This window comes from Pelodiscus sinensis, chromosome 32, assembly GCF_052426305.1.
Source record: "Pelodiscus sinensis isolate ZL-2025 chromosome 32, ASM5242630v1, whole genome shotgun sequence".
In the NCBI taxonomy this organism is placed as follows: domain Eukaryota; kingdom Metazoa; phylum Chordata; order Testudines; family Trionychidae; genus Pelodiscus; species Pelodiscus sinensis.
In genome coordinates, this window is record NC_143083.1 from 14,212,873 (window position 1) to 14,238,416 (window position 25,544).

Genomic DNA, 25,544 nt, shown 5'->3' on the forward strand with positions numbered 1-25,544 from the left:
GTTATGAATCAAATGAGACCTCTCTTTTTATTGCTAATTTGCCCATGGAATTACACATGCTCTCAGGCCGTAGAGGGCAGTAAAGGCAATTTAAGCCCACACACTGTACAATTAGGTAATAGTGTTTTATTCCTGCAGATTTATTTCTACCCAGCTGTCTGAACACTCTGGCACACACCTGCCACATCTTATCATTGGGAGGAACCCTGCCTTGTTTTGGATTAAGTCTAAGGCAGTTTTATGTGAAAACGGTTCCCTTTTGGGAGGAAGGATTTTGCTTGTGAGGGTTACAGTGAGACATTTGAAATTTCACACATAGGGTGGGGTTTTTTTGCTTTTGGAAATCTAGCTGTCCACCTGCTGAAGTAATCACACAGAACGGATGCCCCGCTAGCCCTCCTGATAATAGAAAAGTGGGGGCATCTAGCAGAACCCCAGAAAGATATTTAAGGGTTTGATTTGCAGAAGGGTTGTGCACCCAAAACGCTGGCTGGTTTTAGGGGGCGTTGTGGTACTTAGCACTTATGAAAATCAGGTCCCTGATCCTGGAAAGATGTGCTCATAGAATTCACTTTGCCAAGTAGTAAAGTTAAGCAGCTCCGTAAACGCTGGCAGGACAGACTTTATCTCATGGGCGAGGGCAAAGAGAATGAAAACATCCTGGCTGTGTCTAGACTGGCCAGTTTTTCCAGAAAAACTTGCCAGCTGTCTACACTGGCCTCTTGAATTTCTGCAAAAGCACTGACTTCCTACTGTAAGAAATCAGTGCTTCTTGCGGAAATACTATTCTGCTCCCGTTCAGGCAAAAGTCCTTTTGCGCAAAAGGGCCAGTGTAGACAGCTCAGATTTGTTTTCCACAAAAAAGCCCCGATCGCGAAAATGGCTGAAAAAGTGCTTTTGCAGAAAAGCGTCAGTGCCAATCTAGATGCTCTGTTCTGAAAATGCTTTTAACGGAAAACTTTTCCGTTAAAAGCATTTCCGGAAAATCATGCCAGTCTAGACACAGCGACAGAGAAAGACCAATGCCCAGAGACACCCAGCTTGCAACTGATGTAGTACTTCTTGCACAAAACTGACGACTGCATAAGAGGTGCACCTGGCGTAAGGTTAGGCTAACAGAGAGCTCTGCTTTGAGAGAGGAGAATTGCCCATAGCCCACTGGACACAGTACAGATAATAAGTCCATGTGCTGGGCAGGGAAGTGCTACCCAACCAAGCTGCAATGTTAAAGGTGGCTGATGGGAGTGGGGAAGAGACAGGAATTTCCTTGATAAATGCCACATCTACGGACGGAGCCCTTCCCCAGTCTGGCTTGTGAAGCATTTTGAAAAAGTTATTTAATCAGGCCCACACGGATGTGTGTGTGTGGAGGGGAGGGCACAGGGACTCACCCGCACATGTGGCTCCCGGCGACACGTAGGCCCCCAGCATCCACACGGTCCCAGCCACAGCGGGTATCCCTCAATGTGGGGCTGTTGGCTTCCGCTTTCTGTTACCCCAGATGGGGATGGGGGATCCCAGCACGAGGACACCAATGTAAGCGGGTGGGGCATCCCCAGGGGGGGACATGGGGATGTCAGGGGGAAGACTCAGTTGCCTTTCTTTTGTAGGATCCTGGTTTGTGTCTGGGCTCCTGGCCACAGGGGAAGACATTATCAACTTGCATGCACTGTACTGCCAACCCCAAGACCTGGGCAGAGCAAGATGTGGCCCAGGGTCTGGATCTGGCCCACCAAACACTTTGATCCAGCCCGCGGACAGCACCTGGCCGCTTTCTATGTATATCCTGCTGCCCGAGCCACTGAATTTCCAGGCGGTGGCTCGGGCAGCAGGATCCGATTTAAATGGCTCCTGCCCACGGTGCTGGGGCTGGAGCCGTGAGCCCTTTAAATAGCAGCCGCAAACCCAGGCGGCAGCCAGGCAGCGCGATAGCAGTGGGGCCGGGAGCTGCGAGTCCTTTGTTGTGTTTTAATTCAAAGCCTCTGGCCCCAGACAACTCCGGGGAACGCTAGTCTCCAGGCCCCGCCCCTTCCACCCAGGCCCCGCCCCTTCCAGGGAAGGGGTGTGTGGAGCTAGCCCGTGATGGTACCAAAATTCATTAAGTGGCTGCTTTGTGGAAATTATTGCCCACCCTTGCCCAAGACACATGCATCAGCTCCCCCAGCGCCCAACAGAGAATGGCTTCTTGAAATCAAATAAAAACACTTGGGGATCTTTGTATTTGGCTCTCCACAAACCGCGCGAGAGAACGTCTTCCTTTAAAAGAGGAAGGCGGCTGGCGCGCTCTTCTAGCACCAGGCACCAACAAATAAGCACAGTCTGCTAAGTCAGCGCGATCACCGTTGCTAGCAGGGCAGGAGGCATCAGGGAATGACGTTCCCAGATCTGGCTTAATTCTAATAACATGGCTGGGGCTTTCCGGGGGGGAGGGGAGGGACGAGGGGAAGCCCCCGTTATTAGAAGGCTTGTGAGAGTTGACATCACTGCTCGCTAGTCAGTTTCACAAAATGAGTTACAAGTTTCACAGCTCACACCTCCCCCAGGCCCCAGGCACATGCCGGAGCTAGCAGCCAGAAACCACTCTGGCCCTGCTGCGTGGCCGGGGGTGGGGTGGGGGTGTTAAATCATCCAGGGGCAGTTGGTAGGGCTGGGGAGGTGCCCAGGGCAGGGGGGGTGTGGGCTAGCAGCCCAGGCTGGGGCCAGGAGACATAGGGGTATGCCTGAAAACCCCTGTCCCCCATAGCCCTGCCAGAAAGGGGTACCCAGTGGCCTGCTTTTGAGGACTGACACCGGCCCTGAGATAAATTGAGTTTGAGACCCCGGCTCTCAAGCCATTAATTTCAGCTGCCTTTTACCCACCCGTCAGCCCACACTTTTCCCGCTGGGCCCCCCATTTGTTCCAAGGGTGCCAGGTCCATCCACTGCCAAGCTTGTGGGGTGGGGTGGGGGCTAGAACGCTTGACCTCTGGCTCCGGAGGCAGGTACCTCCTTTAGGACACGCCGTGTAGCCTCCGGCTTCGGCGCCAAGGGGTTTTGCTGCAGGTTTCGGGGATGCCGTTCGCGTTCCGGCTCCTTTGGCGTGGCCTGCACCTTGCCTGCCCCGTGGGGCAGCTAGCGCAAGCCAGCCCCATGTGCCAGGCAGAGCGGTCCAGCAAGGGCCCTGCCCGCCCTGCTCACACAGATTTTCTTGCCACCTGGGTCAGTGCATTTCTCCCAGGCGTCAGCAGATGTCCCCCCCGGTTCACATCTCGGCCCATCTCCTCTCCCCACGCACTGGGCATGCTCAGGCCTCAGAGCCCAGAAAAGGGATCCCTTTGACCCAGAAGTCGCCTCTGCTCTTCTTTGCACACGCAGCTGTTCTTGGCTCGCCTATATAAAGCCAGCGCGCTCACCGGGTCCCTTTCCGCCCTCTCCCCTCCTCCGCCGGGACTCTCCTAGCAGCACCATGAGCTCCGCGGAGGCGGCTCGGCCTATTTTCCTCCAGGGAGAGAACTGCAAGCCGTCATGGAAGGAGGCAGCAGCTGGCTTCAATCAGACGGACACCCACTTAGAGATCTTAGGCAAGCCGGTGATGGAGAGATGGGAGACCCCTTACATGCACTCTCTGGCTACGGTCGCAGCATCCAAAGGTAAGTAGGTCCCTCCCAGCTGTCTGCACGGGGGCATTGACAGGCGCTAGCAGTTTGGAGGTCCACGGGGGGATTCTATCTGCAGGCGGTTTCTGCCCTTCTCGGGGCTGCTGGTTGTTCTCCGCCGAGATGAGCTTCCCAAAGGTGAAACAGCCTCACGTTTCGGTGCAGTTGGGAACCAAGAGGCGCCCCAGTGAGCAAGCGGAGCTGGGACTCCATGCGGCGCGGCGTTCCGGGTAGCGTGCAGCTCCGGCATGCAAAACAGCGTGTCACTGGCTAAAGGGTGAGAACACTAGAACTAGACGGGCTCTCGAGAGGTTATGGAGTCCGGTCCCCTGCCTCCCGGCCGGACCCAGCATCCCTGATAGATGCCTGTCTAACCTGCTCTTCAATATCTGTTCATGTCTTAAATATGGTTCGACATATTGTTCAACTGGTTAACGGCCAGAGAGTGGGGTGTCCCAGGAGTAGCCCCCTGCCCGCAGCAAGTGGAGCGCTGCTCCAGCCCCCACCGGTTAACCTTCACTGGTAAACTTCACCCATTAAGGGGGAGGGTTACCGGTTAATCCGTTAAACGGTCACCCCCCTGGGGCACCTCAGCCACGAGATAGAGAGCAGTTTGCGGACATGGCTGGGGATGTGCGGGAAGCAGGGGGGTGTTGGGATCTTGCTTCAGTCGACAGTCCCCTTGTCGTTTTCACAGCACCAACTGAGTGTGTTCAAAGATAGCTGTTGCCTGTTAGAAATTGAAAACTGTTTTCTCTATCAAGAGGAGCCGGGCTTTGCAGCCCCCGAAAGGAACTGAGAACGTAACAAGCGTTTCCTCCCAGGCTGAAGTCTGGCGTAGCAGAAAGCCGGTAGCTCTTTGCAATGAGCGCCGCGCCGAAAGCATGTCGGTTTTCGAAAGTTCCGCTGAAGTCTTTGCTCCTGTGTGGTTAGCGGGACTTAGAGCGAGTCTTGGTCTGTGCTTTATGAATGGATTCTCTGCGGGATTCAAAGAGAGATGGAAGTCAGAGGGAAACGTGTGTTTTGAGCACATCACTACAGTGTGCCAGGTCACTTAACGAAATAGTTAGTCTCAAGAGAGGGAGATTTCAGATTATGGCTTTGGGCTTTCATGCTACACCGAGGCCTCTATTGTATGTGATTTTAGCACAGCCTCAAAGATAAGGTTCAGGGGGAGAAGTCAGGCCTGTGGTCACTTTTTAATCTCAAGTCAAGAGATCACCAATGGTGCATAAATCATCTGTCCGTTTTCCTTCGGGTTCGCTCTTCTCTCTCATTTTCACTGCGGGCACCAGGCAAACCCACGTGCTCCATTCGAGCCCAGGTTAAGAATAGCACTACTGTAACAGTAGCCGCAGTAAGCAGCTGTGCAGAAGACACGTTTCCAAATAGCTTGAGTCCCCCGAAGGGCAAGAGAGGGGGAAGGGAGCTCTTCAGGGTGGCGCTGGGCGGGTGTGGGGGAGGCTGATGTTACAAAGATCTCAAGTGCTCGTCTTGATCTTTGGACTCTTTAAGAAAAAAATGTGTCTGAGCCAAAGCTGATTGAAACCAACGACAGACTCACACAGGCTGCAGAAAACCAGGGCAGAGGCTCGAAACTCTCAGACGGGGGCGCGGGAGGGAGGTTTAGGGGCATTTCTACGAGCAGTGAATTGTTACCCGAGAAAGAAGGCAGAGGTTCATTGGTTTTACAGGGTGGCAGGTTGCTGGAGGAAGGACTGCCCATCCCCTTCCCAGCAAAAGGGGGTCAGAGGCAGGAGTTTATACCCCCTACGCAAGGGCACTGAGTCCATCCTACGAGGTCCATGCGGATCATGAACCTTCCAGAGGTTCTCAGATTCCTCCTCTCCATTTCTCCTCCTGGGCAGTTGCTGGGTTTTCTACCCTGCTAGGCCGGGCCCCCAGGAACCGGGAGGCAGGGCTTAAGGGAGAGGAGGAAGGAGAGATGTGGTTAGAGCCAGAGCAGACAAAACCAGACTAACAAATCATTGCACCCCGTTTTCCAAGGCAGCTTTACGTTAGCTGGCTAGGCCGGCCCCTGGGTGGTGATTCGTGGCTCGCCTTGACCTTCCTTTATTTTTCTAAGTTCACGTATTGCTAATTCCCCGGCTTGAGAATGGATGCATCACGCAGATATGGGACAGGTTCAGCGGTGGGCAATAATTTTCACAGGGGGGCCACTTCATGAATTTTGGTACCTGGTTGTGGGCTGGCTCCCCCCCCGGAAGGGGCGGGGCCTGGGAAGAAGGGGCGGGGCTGAGGACTAGCCCCTCCCCCCGGGTTTTCTGGGGCTGGAGGCTTTGAATTAAAAGCACAGCAAAGAATTCGCAGTGCCAGGCCCCGCCGCGACCACGTAGCCTGGCAGCCACCTGGCTATTTAAAAGGCTTGCAGCTTCGACCCCGGCCGAGGTAGCACCACAGCCGGGAGCCGTTCAAAGAGGATCCTGCTGCCTGAGCCACTGCCTGGAAATTCGGTGGCCAGGGAAGCAGGAAATAAACAGAAAGTGGCCAGATGCAGTTGGTGAGCCGGATCAAAGCGTTAGGTGGGCTGTAACCAGCCCCCGGGCCGCATTCCACCCAGTCCTGCTCTACATGCTACCAACAGGACCCAGCCCTGACCTGGAAGGGTTCCCTCTAGGCGTAAGAGAGATTTTTTCAGTCTCCACGGCCGAGTGTGCCAGGAGAGGGGATCCGGCTAGCGCCAGCTGTAACTCTGTCGCTCCCCAGGTGGCCGGGTGCTGGAAGTGGGGTTCGGCATGGCCATCGCGGCCACCAAACTGGAAGAGTTCGACATCGAGGAGCACTGGGTCATCGAATGCAACGAGGGCGTCTTCCAGCGGCTGCAGGAGTGGGCCGCCAGCCAGCCGCACAAGGTACCAGCTGTAGACAAGGATGCTGAGCATTCTTGTAGCTACTGCTCATACTGGGGGCGGGAGAGGAGCATCAAAGGGCCACACTATGGCCTAGGGTGGGAAGAGCTTTTCCTAATCTCTGGCTGTGCAGCGGTGTCCTTTGGCAGCCCTTATCACCGCACTCCAGGCGCCAGCCAGCTGTTACAGAGATTTGTCTTCCCCCCTCCCCGAAGCACTGGGCCGTGGGTTTGCCCGGGTTTGAACTGTGGTTTGCCCAAGCCCCACAAGAAGGCTGTGTCAGCGCCTGGTCACAGATTTGCCCCCGTGGCCTGTAGGCTAGGCCAGGCTTCCTACCCTCTAGATCTGTGTTTCCCAACCTTTTTTAATAAAGTACAGGCAGTCCCCGACTTACGAACGGGTTACGTTCTGAGCACCTGGTCGAAACTCGATTTGGTCTTAAGTTGGAAATACCCTTAAATGCGCTGCCTGCGCTGGTCGAAAAACTTGACATAGATGGCTCTCAGCTCGAAAATACGTACAATGGGGTTAATGGGAGGTTGGTTGTTAGTATGGATGGTTGTAAGTCGGTGTGTTCATAAGTCGGGGAGTAGCTGTACCCCTTTAAAAAAATTATAAGTTCCCCCAGTACCTACAGTTTTCAGACACACACAATTTTTTTCTACCTTTGCAACACGTTTGTTTAAACCAGGCCTGCACAACTCGGAAAGCGGCGAGGGCCATATTACTCCAAAGAAAACAGCTGCGGGTCGCAAGTAGGGATGCTCTGCGAACATGCAGGCTACACATTTTTGGCGAGCAAACCCCCCCCCCCCACACAAACCACCACGCATCATGTCTCCACTTGGCCCCCTGGCATTTGTCTCTCCTGCACCCTGCCCCTTGGTGCCTTCCCCTTTCTCCTGACCTGCCCCGTCCCCTCAGCACAAACTCCTTCTCCTCCCCTACCTGGCTTCTGCCTTCCAGGTTGCAGGGCTGCCGGAGCCTTTTTGAATCCGGCGGTCGCCGGCCGTGACATCACAACACCACGTCACGCCATCATCCTGGCTTCTCCCGGCGTACCGCTCTCTGGCTCGCGCCCCACCTCCTTGCGCCGGAGCCGCTCTTCCCCCTCGGGCCGTATGTTGTGCAGGCCTGGTTTCAACAACTTAATCGTAGCCGGGCAGGGGGTGACATTTTTGGGTGTAAAAAGTACAAAAAGAATCAAGTGCTGTAAAACAACACAAAAATTCAGTTTTCTCCAAGTTTCAGTTGTGTTGACGAACCCCCCCCACCCCCGACTTCTCTCGCGTACCCCTAAGGGGACTCGTATCTCTGGTTGAGAAACGCGGCTCTAGATTTCCCTGAGCTCAAAGAGGAGACCTCTGGCGAGTTAAAAAGCCCCAGAACTTCCCCGAGCTGGAAGCGGAGGAAAAGGCCAGCCGCACCCCACCCCCCTGCGAGGCCAAGCATTCACTCTCAGCCAGGCGAGGCTGGCTCCATGCTGCTCCAGTTCCCTCGGCTCAGGTTGTTCATTAATTTGCACCATAAACCCATTTTTAAAAGGAGTCACAAGGTAGCAGAGTCCTCTTGATGGAGGAGAGGCTTCTAGTTAATCTAACACACAGGGGCACCGCGTCCGCCCTGAGGCTCTGGGGTGTCCCTCAGGCAAGGGCTGAGTTTGATGTGTGGATTCCTTGGCCCCCCCGGCCACACACTTTTCCTAGGCCAGATTCTTCCCTTGTAACTTTCACTGCAGCAAATGGGCTCGAATTGCACCAGGGAGGGATTTGAGCCCCCCCCCCCTCTCTCTCTCTCTCACACACACACACACACACACACACACACACACACACACACACACACACACACTCTCTCTCTCTCCTCATCTCTCTCCCCCGCAGGTGGTGCCCTTGAAGGGGCTGTGGGAGGACGTGGCGCCGACTCTGCCGGATGGACACTTCAGTGGTAAGGGAGGCCGATGCCTATGACAATGCAAAGGGATCTTTGCAACCCCGGGGGTGGGGAAGGAGGCCTCCAGAGCACCCCTGGATCTGGCGGCCAGCTACCGGGTGGCATTGTAGCCCAACCAAACAGCCCAGCGCAGCTCATGCCTCCTTTCCATTCGTTTCCTGCACAGGCATCCTCTACGACACCTACCCCCTGTCCACAGAAACCTGGCACACCCACCAGTTCAGCTTTATCCAGGTACGACGACGCGGCGGCCGCTCTCCTCCCCTCTCACTGCTGGCCCGTGGCCAGCCCCCGCAGCAGCGCCAGGCTTTCGGGGCTCCTCAGGCCAGGGGTGAGCCCTCTCGGCTCGGCTTTCGCTGGCAGCCGAGGACACGTCGCCTGGCCGGGTCGGGATGTTACTTCCCCAGAGGCAGAGGCAGCCTCTCGCGGCTGGGAGGATAGCTCTGGAGCCCACGTCCAAAGTCACACGGGACTCATCGGGGATGGCAGCCAGCCCAAGAGATTTACTAGGCTGGGAAGGGGAACGTTTTCTGGGTTGGGGGCTGCTGCCCCACAGAAAAATCAGTCGCACAAAAGAGAGACGCAAAACCCACTGCAAACAATCCACCCCATACCTCACTGACATGGCCTCTGAGTGAGGAGAAAGACCCTCCCCACATTCCCCTTACACACCCAAGCCTAGGGGGTCCCAGGCTGGTAGATTTTGTGGGCCCCCAGTCTCTAAGGGAGCAAAAAACGAGGGGTTCGGTGTGGGAGGGGGCTGCCGGGAAGCGGGTTTAGTGTGTGGGGTCTGGGTGGGAGGAAGGGTGCAGGAGCGGGTTGGGGGGTCTGGGAGAGTGGAAGGGGGCAGGAGCGGGTTGGGGGGTCTGGGTGGGAGGAAGGGTGCAGGAGCGGGGTGGGGGGTCTGGGAGAGTGGAAGGGTGCAGGAGCGGGTTGGGGGGTCTGGGTGGGAGGAAGGGTGCAGGAGCAGGGTGGGGGGTCTGGGAGAGTGGAAGGGGGCAGGAGCGGGTTGGGGGGTCTGGGAGAGTGGAAGGGTGCAGGAGCGGGTTGGGGGGTCTGGGAGAGTGGAAGGGGGCAGGAGCGGGTTGGGGGGTCTGGGAGAGTGGAAGGGGACAGGAGCGAAGTGGGGATGTGGGTGTTGTAGGAGCAGGATCGCGCTGGGGGTGGGAGTCTGGGTGATGAGGCGGCTGCTTACCTGGTGCAGCTCCTAGGGGCGCACATGACTCCGTGGTCCCTGCCGCTTTCAGGCCCCGCCCCCTGCTGCTCCTATTGGCCGCAATTATGGCCAATCGGCGCAGTGGGGGTAAAGCCTCCAGAGGCTGGGGAAGTAGCAGCATGCGGCGCCGTTTCCTTCCCATACCAGGCAGAGCCTGTGGGTCAGATCTGGCCCCAGCTTGCGGCTCGGGGCTCCTCCCTGCAACAGGTCTGGTCCCCGGCTGTAGGTTCCCCACCGCTGCATTAGCCATTAGCTTCTCCATGGCTGCTTCGGGCGCAGAGTTTCATGGACGTAGGACAGTTTGCACAAAGCCCTCGTCAGTCTCCTCCGGCACCTTTCCCACGCACGACGTGTTTGGCCAGAGCTAGGTGGGAGAGGGGCCCACCCTAGCTTTGCGAGACTCTCCAGGAGGTGGAGCGTGGGCGAGGGGAGACCTGGGAGAGGTTGTTCCAGGCCGCAGGCCCGGCCTTAGCAGGGCCAGGTGCCTGGACAGTCCAGCCGAAAAGGGGACCTGACGGCGGCCAGTCGGATCTACTGACCGAACTCCCAAAGGCTTGTCGTTCACTCGCTCAGCTGGGGCCACCTCCTGCCTGCGCCCGGCAGCCGCAGCTCCCAGCCCCTCCGCAGGCTGGTCTCTGTGGACGGGGAGGGGAAAAGCAGCGAGTGATGGGGGAGGAGCGGCGTGGCTGGGGCAGGCCCCAGGGAGAGAGGTAGGACAGAGGTGGGGGTTTGGGGGAAGAGGCGGGGCAGGGTGTGACACTCCTGCAGTGTCCGGTTTGGGGATACCACCAGGTTGGCGACCCGCTACTACAGAGGGAAGGCTCCTGCCCCAGAGAGGGGCCGAGAGGCGCATGGTGTTTGGGAAGCTCCTAAATCCCTTTGGCCTCCCGTTTTTCTCCCTCTCCCGCAGGGCCATGCTTTCCGCTTGCTGAAAGCCGGGGGTGTGCTCACTTACTGCAACCTGACCTCCTGGGGGGAGCTGCTCAAGACCACGTACACGGACATCGAGACGATGTTTGAGGTGAGGCGGGGCCGAGGCCCGGAAAGCCCCCGGGAAACGCGGCCGCAGGGGCAGTCCCTGCTCCGCAGCTTTGCGCCTGCCATTTGCTTTGCAGACACAGAGAGGAGTCTGCGGGCTCGGTGCAGAGCCACCTACGAGCAGGCTGGTCCTTAGCCCTTGGGAAACGCGCCCCCCGCGAGACGGCCGGGCTAGCTAGCAGGCAGGGGTAATGCGGGCAGGATCAGTGCTCGGCCGGACCCAGTTAAGGGCGTACTTCAGCTAGTGGGGCCGACAGTCACTGGGCCCATGGGCAGGGCAGGGGAACGGCTCTGCCCCTCCAGATGGGGCAGGGCCTCGGGCAGAAAGGGCAGGGCTGGAGCGAGCTTCCCCCAGGCAGCCCTCAGCCCCACCAGGAGTGCGCCACGCAGGGCTCCGGCGGAGATTTAAAGGACCCGGGGCGCCAGTAGCAGTGGCCGGGAGCTCCAGGCCCTTTTGAATTTCCAGGCTATGGGGCAGTTGCCCCCTTTACCCCCGCACTAGCAGGCCCGACTACAGCAACACCGCGAGGTCCATGGGTGCTTTTCCAGGCCAGTTCTAAAGCTGCCGCCACCTTAGTGGCTGGGCAGAGTCATTTTAGCTTAACCAGACTGGTTACGCAGAGGGCTGGCGTCGCGTTGATCGAGGGTCACGGTGGGACGGACCGGGTGTTCCGGCCTCACCGCTCTCTTACCCTCCCCCACCTTAGGAGACTCAAGTCCCGCGCCTGATGGAGGCCGGGTTCAAGAAGGAGAACATAAGCACCAGCGTGATGGATCTGATCCCGCCCGAGGACTGCCGCTACTACTCCTTCCACAAGATGATCACGCCCACCATCCTCAAAGAGTGAGCCGCCGCCCCCGCGCCCGCCGGCTCCGCTGCTGCGCCAGAGAGAGAAGAAATCCGGCCCGCAGGAGGGAAAACTCCATCAAGGACTGACTTTACAATCCAGGGAGGGGAGGGAATATTCGTTGCGCGGTTGGTACTAAGGAGGGAAGATTAACATATCGATTTGACTTCTATTTTGGTGGTGGTGGGGAAGTATAGCTGACAAGTTAGAACGAGGGTCTGTAGTATAGTACTAGAATTCAGGACTCCTGCCTTCTATTTCCAGCTCTGTCACGGAGCTGCTGGTGCCTATAAGCAAGTCACTGCCCCTCCGTGCCTCACTTCCCCCCATCTACAATGCATAAATTATCCCATTCCTGCCCCCACCCTCCCAATACTTTGAGATCAATGGTTGTAAGAGGCTGCTATTCGGTTCAAGAAGCCTGCTCCAAGGGCAGACCCCTTGTGAGACGGCCTATGCGGCGATCTGATGCATTTCGCCTTCATTTTTAAGATTATTTTTACGGTCGCTTCAAGTAAAATTCAGGAGGGAGCTGCCGGTAACTTGACCGAGGGATTTCCAAATCCAGAGGTTGCCTGTGGAACAGTGGCCTTGTCAGAGGCCAAATCAACACCCTCCACGCCAAGCTGCGTAAAGTTCGCTCCAACCCAGTTTAATTCTGGACGCCGGACATTTGTATTTGTGTAATTAAATAAGATTCAGATAACGCCCAGGGGAATCTCTGCTCGCCTTTAGGGCTAAGAGCCTGTTCTTAAGATTTTACTAATGAATTCTTATGACTTTCCTGGAAGTTTACCAGCACATGAATCTACACTGATGCGGTGGACTTGTTGTTAATGCAAACACTAAAGACATTAAATTGACTGAAACCTACAGCCGAGGCGTCCCAATAATTTATTTCCATGCCCATTCTATCCCCCTGCAACGGCGCTCTGCTCCTCCTGACCGATGGCTTGGCGTGCGCGTAGCCAATTGATCGATTTATACTTCAGCAGCTCCCGTGGAGCTGATGGTAGGCGGTGTGAGCTGGCTCGATGCTTTCTGCTCCTGTTCCGTTTTCAGAGGCTTCGGCCTTTTAATAAAATCACTGGGCAGGGTTCTAAATGAAGCTGGGGTATAAACGCAGACTTCTAAACCCTGCATGTTACAGGGATGCCTATGAGCCCCCCCAGAGCAAGACCCCACTGCGTTAGGGGCTGCACAAACACACAGCAAAGAGAGTCCCTGCCCCACTGCGCTTCCAATCTGAGACAAGAGGTAACACGGACACCGCCAGGCATGAGACGTGCCGAGTGCCCCCCGGTGGCATAGCTACAAGATGGGGAGGTAAAGCCTCTGTATGGCTCTGGTGCTGCAGCATCTGGGATGCCGTTCCGGGCATGAGTATCAGGAGGAGCTGGCTGTTCAGAGAAAAGCCACAAAACCAATCTGAAGGCCGGAGGGATGAACTTAGCAGCAAAGATGATCAAAGGGGCAGGAGTTAACGAGTTGGCCGACGTGACCACTGACGTTCAGCTCTCAGACAGGAAAGGTGTAAACCGCCAAGGCAGAAGAGATGTAGGGTGGCAAGGGTAGGTCTAGAACAGGGGTGGGTGTGACGGTGAGTCGGGGTTCCCCTGATCCTGCAGCAGCAAGAACAGACTCCGCCAGCCAGTAGAATAAAGAGGGATTTATTGTTTCTCCAGGATACAGCACAGCACAGACGTGATGTGGTTACAGGAGTCAGGGGCGGGCAGCCTTAGACCCCTTGGGGTAGGGGACCACAGGCCCCTCAACCCCCAGTACTCAGCTTAGTCTCTTCTCTTCATGTCATCCCAGCCAAAAACTGCCCAGCTCCCAGGCCCTGCCCCCCAGCCAGGTGGCCGTCTCCGCCTCCCTTCCTTCGTCTCTCCCCCTGGGAAGAGCCTCGTTATCTGCTCAGGCTGGGCCTAGGTGTCTGGGCCAATCCACATGAGGGTGAGTCAGTGGGAATCTCAAATCACAGGGCAGGGAACCCCAGGTTACAGAGCAGACCCCCCGCCCCACTACGCCGCACCGTGTCAGCTTCTGTGCACTTGCTGACTACAACGCAAACTCCGAATTTCGCATACACAGAAATAGAGAGGAGGCCGCTGGGAGGTGGGTTTAGAACAGGCTCAGGACTGATTTATGAACCACCCCGTTTGTGGCAAAGCTGGGGACACGTCTCAGTCCTGATCTGCACGGAGGGGTAAAGCGCCCCGCAGCAATCTCATCTCTGCAAACTGAATCTTGTTCTTGTCCAAGAGGCGGGAGTTTAGAGGGGCTTCCCCCAGCTGAAATCAAGCCAGGACTCAGTGACACATTTGAAACTCACCCGTGTCTCTGCCTCCACTTCTCCAGGGTAAGAAACTGGTTTGCACTGATTTGTTTGCCTGCTTGCACAGTTAACTCTGTTTTACCCAAAAATCATCACTATGTAACAGGGTCCGATTTCCAGAACCTGCAATTCCCACTGCAACCAATGGGTCAAAATCCAGAGCCTGCCAGAGAGGGAGACGGCAGAAGATACTTGTTTTGCGACAGCAGATAATCTAGCGGGCATGCTCTCCCCTCCACATGAACCGTTCAACCCCAGAAACAGAGTCCTTGGAATCCTATCGGGTCTAATGGGGGTGCACAGAATCCCTGGAAGGCAGCAGATTGGGTGAGTTGCAAGGGGGTGTGACACGCTAAATACAAAGTGTCCCCAGCCCCCCCCCTCACTCCCCGGGTTTAAATAGGTAAAGCCAAGAGAGCACATGAAACGGATCATGTTTTATTGCGTGTGCGTGGGGATACAAATACATTGCTCTGTCAGTGAATAGCGAATATCTAGCTCATAAATAAGGGAGGCTATTTCCTGTACCAGATTTGAATTCTCTTCTCCCGCTTGATTTTCTTCTGCAGCTGCAGGACCCCATACAGCAACGCTTCCGCGGTGGGCGGGCAGCCTGAGGGACAGAGATGGAGTATGAGAACCGGGCGCAGTCTAGGGCTCCCTTAGCGCACGTAACGAACAGCTGGCCAGCTGTGCTGGGTGGGCTAAAGACACCAGTGATGTTGCTGACATGCAGCAGAGCCACTCAGACAGAGGCTGCATAAATAAATATGTTTTAAGGCGTGAAGGGACCCATGAGATCATGTAGGCAAATTGCCGGCAGTTACCCCTGCACTGAACCCAGTAAGGGGTGTCTGATGAGAACATCTCTCCCAGAAAGGCTGCTGGCCTTGTTCTGAAGATGTACAGCGCTGGTTTGCTCCAGGGCATCACTGCCCTCACAGTTAAATTAGAAATGGGGCGTGCGTTTTTCTCCTGCATTAAAAAAAGCAGCCGTCACAGACGACAGGCCTGTATTTTTAAGGCCATGTCTTCTCTCAGCGGAAGATCAACGCTGCTGTGGTTGATTTGCCAGAGTTTGATTTAGTGGGCCTAGTTAAGACCCACTAAATCGAACTCAGAGGGCGCCCCCATCAGGAGCCGGTACTCTCCTGCTCCTTGTGAGGAGTAAGGGAAGCCAATAGCAGCATTTTCTCCCGTCGACCTCCCGCTGAGGGGAAACTCAAATCAAAGTACGCTGACTCCAGCTGCGGAATTAACGGAGCTGGAGTTGTGTATCTTGATTTGACCTTCCCTTTTAGTGTAGGCCTGGCCTAAGACATTAGAACTGAGAGGCACTGGGAAAAGTTGGATGAATTTCAGAACTGCTTCTGCTAAATAACTTGGTATCTGGACACAGAAAAAGCCTTCCTTGGGGACCAAGGCATACCCCTGTGCCCTGCAAAGACTGGACTGGCTGCAATTGCCTGTAGAGAAGCTGCAAGGGTTTGATTTCCCTTCCAAGTCATTGTGGGAGCACAATGTAACGAAAGCCTGAACATTTAAGTGGGGCAGCTTCAAACTTAAACAAAGGGGCCTTAAACAGCTACACACTGGACAGGCGTCATAAGGGATTAGAATCCTAGGCCAAGGGTTGCTCCAGCTTGAGGCGCGTTCCGGGACCCTATGGGGGCGAGGAGAGTTGCTTTTTACCTGGCACGTAGATGTCCACTGGCACGATGCGGTCGCAGCCCCTCACCACGGAGTAGGAGTAGTGGTAGTATCCGCCGCCATTCGCACAGCTGCAGGAGAGAGGAAAGGTTCAGTGTCATCCGACAGGCCACTCGGGAGCATCAATTGAGCTCCCTGCCTCAGGTGCCAAATGTTGTGGGCCGGCCCTGCTGGGGTCCTGGAGCAGCAAAGCTGCAGCACAGAGTAGTCCCATGAGCAGTTACCCCAAGCGTGGCCTAACTAACAGCATTAGCCCAGCATCTGCCTCCCGACGAGCCTGGGATGCTGCACCCCTGGTTTCTCTGACAGGCGGGGACATCGCTGCGTCCTCCTCACTGTGGTTATTTGCACTGGCAGAGCCAGCTCCGATCCACCGCTCAGGCTCTGCAGAAGGTGGAACGGGCTCATGTTTCGCTAGTGACATATTAGCGACACTAGCGGGACACTTTTTCCCGCCTTTGGGTTGTTTGGTAGGAGAATCGGGTGGCTCCTCCCCTCCCTTGTAAAAATAAAGCTCCCCGTTTGGAGTTCTGACTCCCAGAGAGGAGCCCTACGACGAAGAGACGTTCTACCGTTCCCTGGCCCTCAAGAGAGAGCCTCGGGTCTTCTGCATTCACGGTGCGGCGTCTCGACGCAGCACCCCAGCGCAAAACGGGCCCTTCGTTCACAGACAACGGCAAGAGATTTCCTACCGGCCAGTTGTCAGATGCTAGGGAAGTCTCTGGAGTTTACCTTCCCATGGAGATCACGTAGCGTGGTTCAGGCATCTGCTCGTACACCTGGCGGAGAGAGAGATTTCCCAGTGAAGGCCTTTGGCACCCCAGTGACGAAGCTGCCCGTGCCAAGGTGCCCGACATACCTTTCGAAGGGCGGGGGCCATTTTGTTGGTCAGGGTGCCGGCCACGATCATGACGTCTGCCTGCCGAGGGCTGGCCCGGAACACCACCCCGAAACGGTCCATGTCATAGCGAGGCGCCGCCATGTGCATCATCTCCACGGCGCAGCACGCCAGCCCAAAAGTCATCGGCCACAGGGAGCTCTGAGATGGAAGAGAGCTGAGTGAACAACGCTCAGAAAGGCACTGAGCTGGCACAGGCTGCGCGGCGCATTTCAAGGGATGCGGGTCTGCGGGGGAAAGGGGCGTGGTGTATTATGCATGTAGCGGGAGAGATGGCGGCGGGGTTTACATACAAAGGGAAAGGCAAGGCCTCTGCTCCAAGGCCTACACACGCATCCTTCCAAACTCAGGGTGCTCAGCCTGCCCAAGCTGTACCCTCAGCACCACTGAAATGCAGCCACTTCTGGGGCAGAGCGGCAGGTGCCAGTGCACAATCAACTGCCCAAGGACCCGGGAGAAGGGAGCAACGCAGTCTTGGCTGGACAAAGCGTTACTCCTCAGAGCAGGGACACCTCAGCGTAAGGAGTCGCCCGAAGAGCCCTGCTGGCAACCAAGCCGGTATAGCTGGGATATGGATAAAGAGCCACAGTCGCTGGATCACACAGGGCAGGAGGGGAACCACAGAGGAACACGGGGACACTCGTTGGAAGTTTGTAGCGCCCTCGGATAAACCCGCCGGGCCTCTCTCTGAAGCCCAACCCCCCCCTTCCCCCCCCCCCGGCTCCAGCGCAGGAACTTGGCCTATTTCATCGCAGGGCAGCGCATGTTTCCAAGGTGACCTCCGCTCTGTCCCATCCGCCTCCTGCGAGCACTCCAGAGCCGTAGTCACCCGTTCCCGTTCCCGTTCACAGGCCAAGGGCCTCCCGACCACTCACCCGCCGCACCCAGTTGATCAGGTCATCGAGCTTGGTGACAACGTACTCTCCCCGGCTGGTGGGGACGAGGGGGGTTTTCTGGACTGTGGCCGGCTTCTTTTGCTGGACCTGGGATGCGCTGTGGACAGACAGCACGGACAACGCCAGCTTACGCTCTCTCCCGTTAGCAAGAGAGTCGCGGATTAAGGTCTCCCCGCTTTGAGGACACTCGATCCCCCCGAGAGGCTGGAATAAGCTGCTCAGAGTCAATTCAACACCAGTGGCTGCTGCTGAATACGGCACATCAGGGTGAGGGTAGGCTCAGCGGTCACCTCTGGACCAACTAGGGTGTGAATGGTTATCCAGTTAACCTCACCCTTAATGAGTGAGGATTACCAGTTCCAATTAACTACTAGGGCCTGGAGCAGCTCCCTGCTTGCCCCAGGCAGGGGCTTCTGCATCCCACTGCAGGCAGGGGGCTGCTCGAGCTGGCCGGCTGGAGCAGCCCTTGTCTGTGGCAGCGGTGGGGGTCACTCCAGCTCACCTGCAACGGGCAGGAAGGGGGGGGGTGGCGCTCTGAACCAGTTAACCAATAAAACGGGATTTTACATCCCTGGGACAAACCAGTTTAAAAGCCACAGGAAATCTCAAGCCTCAGAGGTCACCCCCAAATTAAAGACCAGGAGTCCAGGGGCTTAGGGAAAGTAGCACAAACACAGAACATTGGTAAGTATCACTCAGCTGCCTCGAGAGGCAGGAGGCTGACATAAGAACGGTCAGACGGGGACAGTCCAAAGGTCCATCTAGCCCAGTGTCCTGTCTGCCGACAGCGGCCCCAGAGGGAGGGATCACAATGGGTAATCCTCACGTGATCTCTCCTGTCACCCACGACGGGGAGGGTTTTGCGTCACTGGCATGGAGCTTTGTTTTGGAGAGTTCTAACCATTAAGAAGAGCCCAGCCGGCCAAGTGCCAAGGGAGTTCTATGCTATTCGGACGAGCAGACTCTCCACAAGGGGGAGAAGTCCAAATATCATGGAAACTGCTATCCAGGCAGGGAAACGTCCCTGGGATCTTCATTACACTCGGGTTACTCAGCAGGCTCATCTCTAGGACACTGCGCCTCGCCAGGTAATACTGCCGGCTAAGGGAAGAGAGAGAAACCAGGCCTCCTTCGTCCATACACTGCAATGTGCTGCCACAGACGAACCTCCCTTTCGTGTATCACCTGCCATCTCCCACTCAGCTAAAGAACGCAGCTGGCAGCGCCGGGTTACCTGTCAGCATGATCGGTCGCTGGCGTCTGATGGAGCGACTGCGCGTGAATGGAAGCCCCGGCACTGGGCCTGTAAAAATCAATACAGCCGAGTATCATGATGCGGCAGCAACACTGTCCTTCCCATCCTAGACCTCACTGCCTTACAGATACTCGCTCAGCCCCAGGAAGCATAACGCGCCAGGCAGACAGGTAAATGGACAAAAGGAGAAATGACCCAACGCCCATGGCGGAGTGAGAATGGACACAGGGCCCTGACTTCCAGGGCTGTCATCTAACTGCAGGGCAACATTTTCCAGCAACCCTACCACAATCAGACAAGTCAGGCTTGTTTCCCTGAATGTCCGTTAAGAACGTGGCTTTACTGTCTCTGTGCCTCAGTCGCTGCTGTTCGTACAGAGCTGTGCCACTCACTCACACTTGAGGAGAAATACAGAGAAGGGAGAGGGCTGTAGCGACAGAGGGTTGGCAGGAAGTATGAGAATGGCAGGTAGAGGGCTTCAAGCAGCAAAATAATTAAATCCATCGTGCCCCTCTCCCCCCATGCATGTAAGTTTCATCTCTGCGGCTGCTCAAGCAACCAGGAGCTACTTACCGCAAAAGCAATATCCCAACCCGGGCCAGGCGAGGAGCTGTGAACAAAACCCACAGGGCAGTTTAACAGCCAGAATCTCAAAGAAAGCAGCAACAGGACTCCACAAGACCCAGAGTGGAGGATAACTGGGTGTGGAGGCAGTTGTGTGTGTCCATCCATGTCTAAGCCACCAGAGAGAAGATTTAAAACTGACCACATACCTCATTATTCTCAAATAGGTATAATTCTACAGGGATTGGAAAACTAAGCAGATCTTTCAGGCACCAAACTCTAACCCATTCCCCTGTATTTTCCCCAAAGTCATATTCATCCACTACATTAGCCCTGAAACCACACAAAGCGATAAACAAACGCACACAGAATGGTGTGTGAAGAGCAATGCACTTGAAGCAAATCATACCATGCCTCTGTCCAAATACAAAGTGTCATTAAACGACGGTATGCCCTACAATTCACTGGTTAGTGACTTATACGGTCCCTTGAAATGCGTTAACCACTGATGCTATACAATTTGTTCCCTTGTGACCCACTCAGTTCGTTAGCTGGTTTCCCAGACCAGAGGAAGATCTCTGTGGAGCGCGAAAGCTTCTCTCTTTCACCCACAGAGGCTGGTTCAATAAAAATTACTCGCTTACCCACCTTGGCACGGTCAAACTGCCTCACACGCTGACAGCCAGCAGGTAGCACTAGCATGCGTGGAAGTCAGCAACCTAGTACCCCGACAGGATTGGGACAGCAGCGTAATATTTGGGGACGGTGGAGCAACTGGGTTTTGTTATTTTGTTTTTGTGAATTGTGCCTCTGTCTCTGTGTATCCCTATCCATTTGGCCCTCCCTCATGGGAGGCGCTCCCTGTAAACGTCACCAAAGCGACCTCATTCTGCTCTTTCAAATCCCTCCTGAAAAATCCCCTTTGCCATATCCCTACAAAAAATTGACAAGAGCCAGGCTGCGGAAACTACCACTGATCGTGCTGGCCAGCACTGTTATATCGGGTCTCTGCGCTCCCCAGTCTTCTTGTCTTTTGGACTTTGACTGCCAGCTCTCTAGGCTGGGAAGCTCTTTTTGTTCTGTTTCTGCAGGGCCTAGTTCAGTGCAGCCTGGTTCATGACTGCGCTCCTAGATACTTCAGCAGTACAAATAAAAAAAACAGATACAAACTATTCTCCTAGTCGACCCTGATGTGCCTAATCTCCTATATTTTGGAGCCGTTTAAAGCTGGCACTTTAGCCCCCAAATATAAGCTCAGAGCAGGAGATCGTTTAGAAATAACTTTAACAAAGATAACCCTATTAGCATGAAAATAAATTAAAGCAGTCATTTAAGTGTGACCATTCTTCAAAGCATTTGCCACCAAAACCAAACACGGGGCCAAAAGCAGGGCTTTTCAGCCTGGGTTTTACAATGGGGAGTTGGGTTAGGGGGTCACAAATAGGTGTCAGGGTAACACAACACTCCCCCTTTTTCTAGGGCTAGACTGGGAGGAGGCCACAAAACTTTTAAACACGGCCTCAGTAGATAAAAGATGACAGCCTGGGTTTTTTTGAGGGGTGGGGGACAAATCCAAGAGCCTATTTCAAGCAGCAAAGCCGTAAACCCTAAAGGGCAAAAGCAGAAATGGCAAATAAATAAATGTTTGAGGGCCCTGCTGTTTTAACCGAGTAGTAACCAAGGGAAGGGTTTAATTTATTGAGAAAATATGAGTTTTGGCATGGCTGTGCTGGAATCATTACACTCTTGCTTTGCAGTGGTATACTAATGAGAGGTTTATAATCTCATGCAAGTAGCTACAAGCCCATGGGTGCAGCGAGGGGGTAGGAAAACCCCAGCCCGGCTTGGCATTCACCCCTCCCTCCAATCTAGTTCAGAGCCTTTCTGGGTTTGCGCAGCACCCTGCAGCCTGTTGATCCACAGCCCAGGACTTGCCACCTGTGTGAGTTTGTCAGACAAGCCCCATCAAGCGGTCCCTGGCACTGGTCCCCACGAGATCCCAGTGGGTCACGCTGCCAAAATCCACAGGCAGGCTGGAGGGAGGGGCGAGCTAGTTCCAAGGCTCTTTATAAGCGGGTCCTGCAATGCGCGTCACCCAGACATAGAATGTTAGAACCAGAAGAGACCTCGGGAGATCAAGTCCAGTCCCCTGCCCTCATGGAAGGACGATTAGATGGTACCGTCCCTCCCCGTGTCCTCCCCGCTGCAAACACAGACACCCCACCGGGGAGACCCGCCACCCAGACCCCTCAGCTGGGGGGCCAGGGGAGGGATCTTTCCACCACAGAGTTGGGCCGAGCCCACTGGACAGGGGGACCCTCCCCCCCATGAGAAAAGGGAGCACCCCCCCTTCTTCAGAGCCTGGCCCTGCCCGGTACCCCATTCCCAGCCCCACCCCGAGGCAGGAAGCCTGGCCCCGCACCCCATTCCCAGGCCCCCCAGGCAAGAAGCCTGGCCCCGCCCTCCCATATTCCCAGCCCCCCCCAGGCAAGAAGCCTGGCTCCGCCCCCCCATTCCCAGGCCCCCCCCAGGCAAGAAGCCTGGCCCCACCCCCCCATTCCCAGGCCCCCCCCAGGCAAGAAGCCTGGCCCCGCCCCCCATTCCCAGGCCCCCCCCAGGCAAGAAGCCTGGCCCCGCCCCCATTCCCAGGCCCCCCCCAGGCAAGAAGCCTGGCCCCGCCCCCATTCCCAGGCCCCCCCCCATTCCCCCCCCCCCAGGCAAGAAGCCTGGCCCCACCCCCCATTCCCAGGCCCCCCCCAGGCAAGAAGCCTGGCCCCGCCCCCCCATTCCCAGGCCCCCCCCAGGCAAGAAGCCTGGCCCCGCCCCCCCATTCCCAGGCCCCCCCCAGGCAAGAAGCCTGGCCCCGCCCCCCCATTCCCAGGCCCCCCCCAGGCAAGAAGCCTGGCCCCGCCCCCTCCATTCCCAGGCCCCCCCCGCCCCCATTCCCAGGCCCCCCCCAGGCAAGAAGCCTGGCCCCGCCCCCATTCCCAGGCCCCCCCCAGGCAAGAAGCCTGGCCCCGCCCCCCCATTCCCAGGCCCCCCCCAGGCAAGAAGCCTGGCCCCGCCCCCCCATTCCCAGGCCCCCCCCAGGCAAGAAGCCTGGCCCCGCCCCCCCATTCCCAGGCAAGAAGCCGGGCCCGGGCTCCCCATGCCCCAGGGGGCGCTGTCCCGCCGCAGCCCCCACGCACCAGCCAGCGCCGCCATCCCCTTCAGCCAACCTCTGCCCGCCCGGGCCGCGCGCCGCCTAAACCGTCCGCCCGGGCCCGGTGCAGCCACTTCCGGTCCCCGCCCGCCGGGAAACACGGGCCGCCCCTCGGGTTCCGCCGGGCCCAGGGGACCTGGCGGGTGGGGGAGGATAAATGTGGGGGTGCCGGGTGCGCGGACTGGCGGTGGGGCAGGCCCCTGCAAGGAAGGGGCCCGGGGCTTTCCCGGCGGGGCTGGCGGTGCAAAGCAAAGGCGCTAGGGCGGGGCTGCGGGGGGGGGGGGATTTGCCCCTTTTCCTGCTCCACGTGGAGCAGGGGCAGCTCCTGCCTGCCCCCCCCCCCCCGCCTGGGAGCGGCTTTTCTTTCCTTTGCCCGAATCCCAGCTCCCCACTTGCAACCTCGGCCGTTCCCTCTGCATCGCCCCAGCCCCCCTCTTCCCCAGCCCCAGCCCCGCCCCAGCCCCCCTCTTCCCCCGCTTCCCCCGCCCCCCTCTTCCCTCGCCCCAGCCCCCCTCTTCCCTCGCCCCAGCCCCCGCCCCCCGCTTCCCCCCCCCAGCCCCCGCCCCCCGCTTCCCCCGCCCCAGCTCCAGCCCCCCTCTTCCCTCGCCTCCCCCAGCCAAAAAAAGATCCCGGCCGCGTCCCTGGGTGGGCTCGAACCACCAACCTTTCGGTTAACAGCCGAACGCGCTAACCGATTGCGCCACAGAGACCCAGCTGTTCGGGAGATTTCTGCAACACCTTAAGAACTTCAAGGGGGGGAGGGGGGGAGAGAGAGAGAGACTGGGAATTCAGGGATTTTGGAGAACAAGGCAACACGCCTGATTCCAGGGCTGGGGGGGAGGGGGGTGTTGAAGGTGACACCTCGGCTGCCCCCCCCCCCCCCCACTCAGAGAGCTTGCATCTTGCAGGGCCATGCAGCTAATACCGAGGGGTCTGCCGAAGCCAAGCAGACAGGCTCACCCGCTCTCCACCCACCCTGGAGGCCGGTGTCACTGACGTGTTTCAGGACAGCAGTTGCTCCAGTTCAATTAATCTGTAATCACGTCAATTCCACTGACGTTTTTCTGCGGGGACAGAGGCATCCCTGCCCTGCATGGCTTCCCCGGGCTAAGGTCCTTGGGGGCCTGGCCAGTGTCTTCCTGTGTTTGGTACAGCTAGGCTGATGGCTGGGGGTAACAGGGAGGACGTGCCGCCTTGTGTACACGGGCAATGAGCTGCACGGACACCAGAGCCCTCTAGCCAAAACCCCATGATCTGAAGCCAACGAGAATCAATCTTCAATTTCAGGGCAAGGCAGAACAAGCACACACAACAAGCAGCCGAAATAGCTCAGTTGGGAGAGCGTTAGACTGAAGATCTAAAGGTCCCTGGTTCGATCCCGGGTTTCGGCAGATGTTTTCCTTACTTCTAGGAGATTAGTTTTACTAGAGTTTCCATATCGCTGGGCGGATGCACTTCATCCAGTTCCCGGCTGAGCGGCCAGGCGGTTTTGGGGGGCTGTTTGCTCCCAGGTAATGTTTCACCTGCTGATCCCCACAAGCTAAGAGGCTGTTGCAATTTCCCCTTTGAGTTCGGCTTCTGCAGATCAGAAATTGGCTCAGGGCCACACATGCCAGAGGTTGGATTTTTGGGGGGAAGGATTAAAAAAACCACCCACCTCCTTTTTCTTAAAACTTGTAGCAGTTAATCCCCCCTCTCTGCAAAAACACATCAGATGAAATAAAATATCTTTAGGTTGTTGGGAACACTTGGAACTTTAGGGTTAGGGCCAGAAGCCCAAGAGAATGAGGATGGGTGCAGGGGCTCCAGGAGCTGTCCAAAAGCCACAGGCACCTTCCCCTAGAGTCTAGGGCTACTCAACACATGGCCTGCAGCCTGTTTGTTTGCGGCCGCCATGTGGTTTGGGTTTGAGGTTCAACAAGGACAAGTGCACTGTTACAGGCTGGGGCCCAAATGGCTAAGTAGTAGTTCTGCAGAAAAGGACCTGGGGATTACAGTGGATGAGAAGCTGGATGAGTCAACTGTGTGCCCTTGTAGCCAAGAAGGCTAATGGCATATTAAGTTGCATTAGGAGCATTGCCAGCCGATCCAGGCATGCGGCACCGCCCCCGGGCGCAGGGTGCATACGCAGGCCCACCCCTCCAGTGTGCATGGGCATGCCTCTGGGGTGCAGGGCACACACACGCGCCAGCCACAGCCACTGGCGCAAAGCCCGGGCGCCCCTGGGATGCTCGGCACATGCGCAGGCCGATCACGGTCGCTGGCATGCAGCCCGGGGCCCACCCCCGGGACGCACAGCGCATACGCTGCCCAGCCCGGCCTGGGCTGCTGGTGCAAGTGCCAGGTCATGCAGGGCCCCACAGCCGGGGGGGCAAGGGCACTGCAGGAGCCAGGCGCGCAGCTCCTGATGGCAGCTGTAAGGGACGCCGCGCACCCCTTACAGCTGCCATCAGGCGCCCCCTGTGGGTTGGCGCTCTGGGCAGCTGCCCAGCTCGCCCCTGCCTCCATCCGGCCCTGCGTGGGGCTCAACAGGCGGCCCAGGGATGGGATCCTTTGAACATGGCCTCCACAACGTGTCAAGCATTGAAAGACACAAGCAGATGGGCTGGCCAGAACAGGCGGGTACAGGGTGTCAGTGTTTCTAGCTCCCAGGGCAGAGGTGCTGGCTCCTTAGCCTTGTGGGCATGTGACTAACTGTCTCCCGGCTGCTACAACAGAATACAAGCCTGATCTGAGCCTGATCTGAAATAGCTGGTGAAAAGTTTGCAGATACAATCTTCACATTGATTGTACTTATACCTCAGTAAACTCCAGTGCTGTAGTGGCAGTTTTTGTTTGATTTGTTAAAATTGTGAAGCCAAAACAAAAAAAGGAGTCAATATAATGGTCTTCTGTTGATATACGCTTTAGTAGTTAAATTCCTGGACTTCATTTGCATAAAGCCGGACGGCGCCATTTTTAAATGCCGGCTAGTTCGGACCCCGTGCCGCACGGCTACACGCGGCATGGACTAGCTAGTTCGGATTAGGAAGCCTAAGCCGTCCGGCTTTATGCAAATGAAGCCCGGGAAATTCAAATCCCGGGCTTCATTTGCAACTCCGTATGACTACATTACCCCCCC

The 25,544-nt window shown here is 56.7% G+C and overlaps 2 protein-coding genes and 2 non-coding genes across 4 annotated transcripts; 2 read left to right on the plus strand and 2 right to left on the minus strand.

Annotated features, from left to right (window-relative positions):
- The first annotated feature begins 3,306 nt into the window (after window positions 1-3,306).
- GAMT (guanidinoacetate N-methyltransferase) lies at window positions 3,307-12,433 on the plus strand. The gene is made up of 6 exons (XM_075902686.2): window positions 3,307-3,629; window positions 6,363-6,508; window positions 8,389-8,452; window positions 8,625-8,692; window positions 10,585-10,695; window positions 11,420-12,433. Exons 1-6 carry the CDS (start codon window positions 3,446-3,448, stop codon window positions 11,558-11,560), a joined length of 714 nt encoding a protein of 237 aa, XP_075758801.2. The 5' UTR covers window positions 3,307-3,445; the 3' UTR covers window positions 11,561-12,433.
- A 1,887-nt stretch (window positions 12,434-14,320) lies between these two features.
- Window positions 14,321-22,528, minus strand: NDUFS7 (NADH:ubiquinone oxidoreductase core subunit S7). Its single transcript, XM_075902687.2, has 8 exons — window positions 22,410-22,528; window positions 19,231-19,267; window positions 18,637-18,705; window positions 17,382-17,499; window positions 16,468-16,647; window positions 16,341-16,387; window positions 15,591-15,679; window positions 14,321-14,511 (listed from the first exon to the last, which is right to left on the minus strand). The coding sequence occupies exons 1-8, from the start codon at window positions 22,423-22,425 to the stop codon at window positions 14,414-14,416; spliced, it is 654 nt and encodes a 217-aa protein (XP_075758802.1). The 5' UTR covers window positions 22,426-22,528; the 3' UTR covers window positions 14,321-14,413.
- A 531-nt stretch (window positions 22,529-23,059) lies between these two features.
- On the minus strand, window positions 23,060-23,133 carry TRNAN-GUU (transfer RNA asparagine (anticodon GUU)). The gene has a single exon. It is a non-coding gene; the product is annotated as a tRNA-Asn (tRNA).
- A 608-nt stretch (window positions 23,134-23,741) lies between these two features.
- On the plus strand, window positions 23,742-23,814 carry TRNAF-GAA (transfer RNA phenylalanine (anticodon GAA)). The gene has a single exon. It is a non-coding gene; the product is annotated as a tRNA-Phe (tRNA).
- The last annotated feature ends 1,730 nt before the right edge of the window (window positions 23,815-25,544 follow it).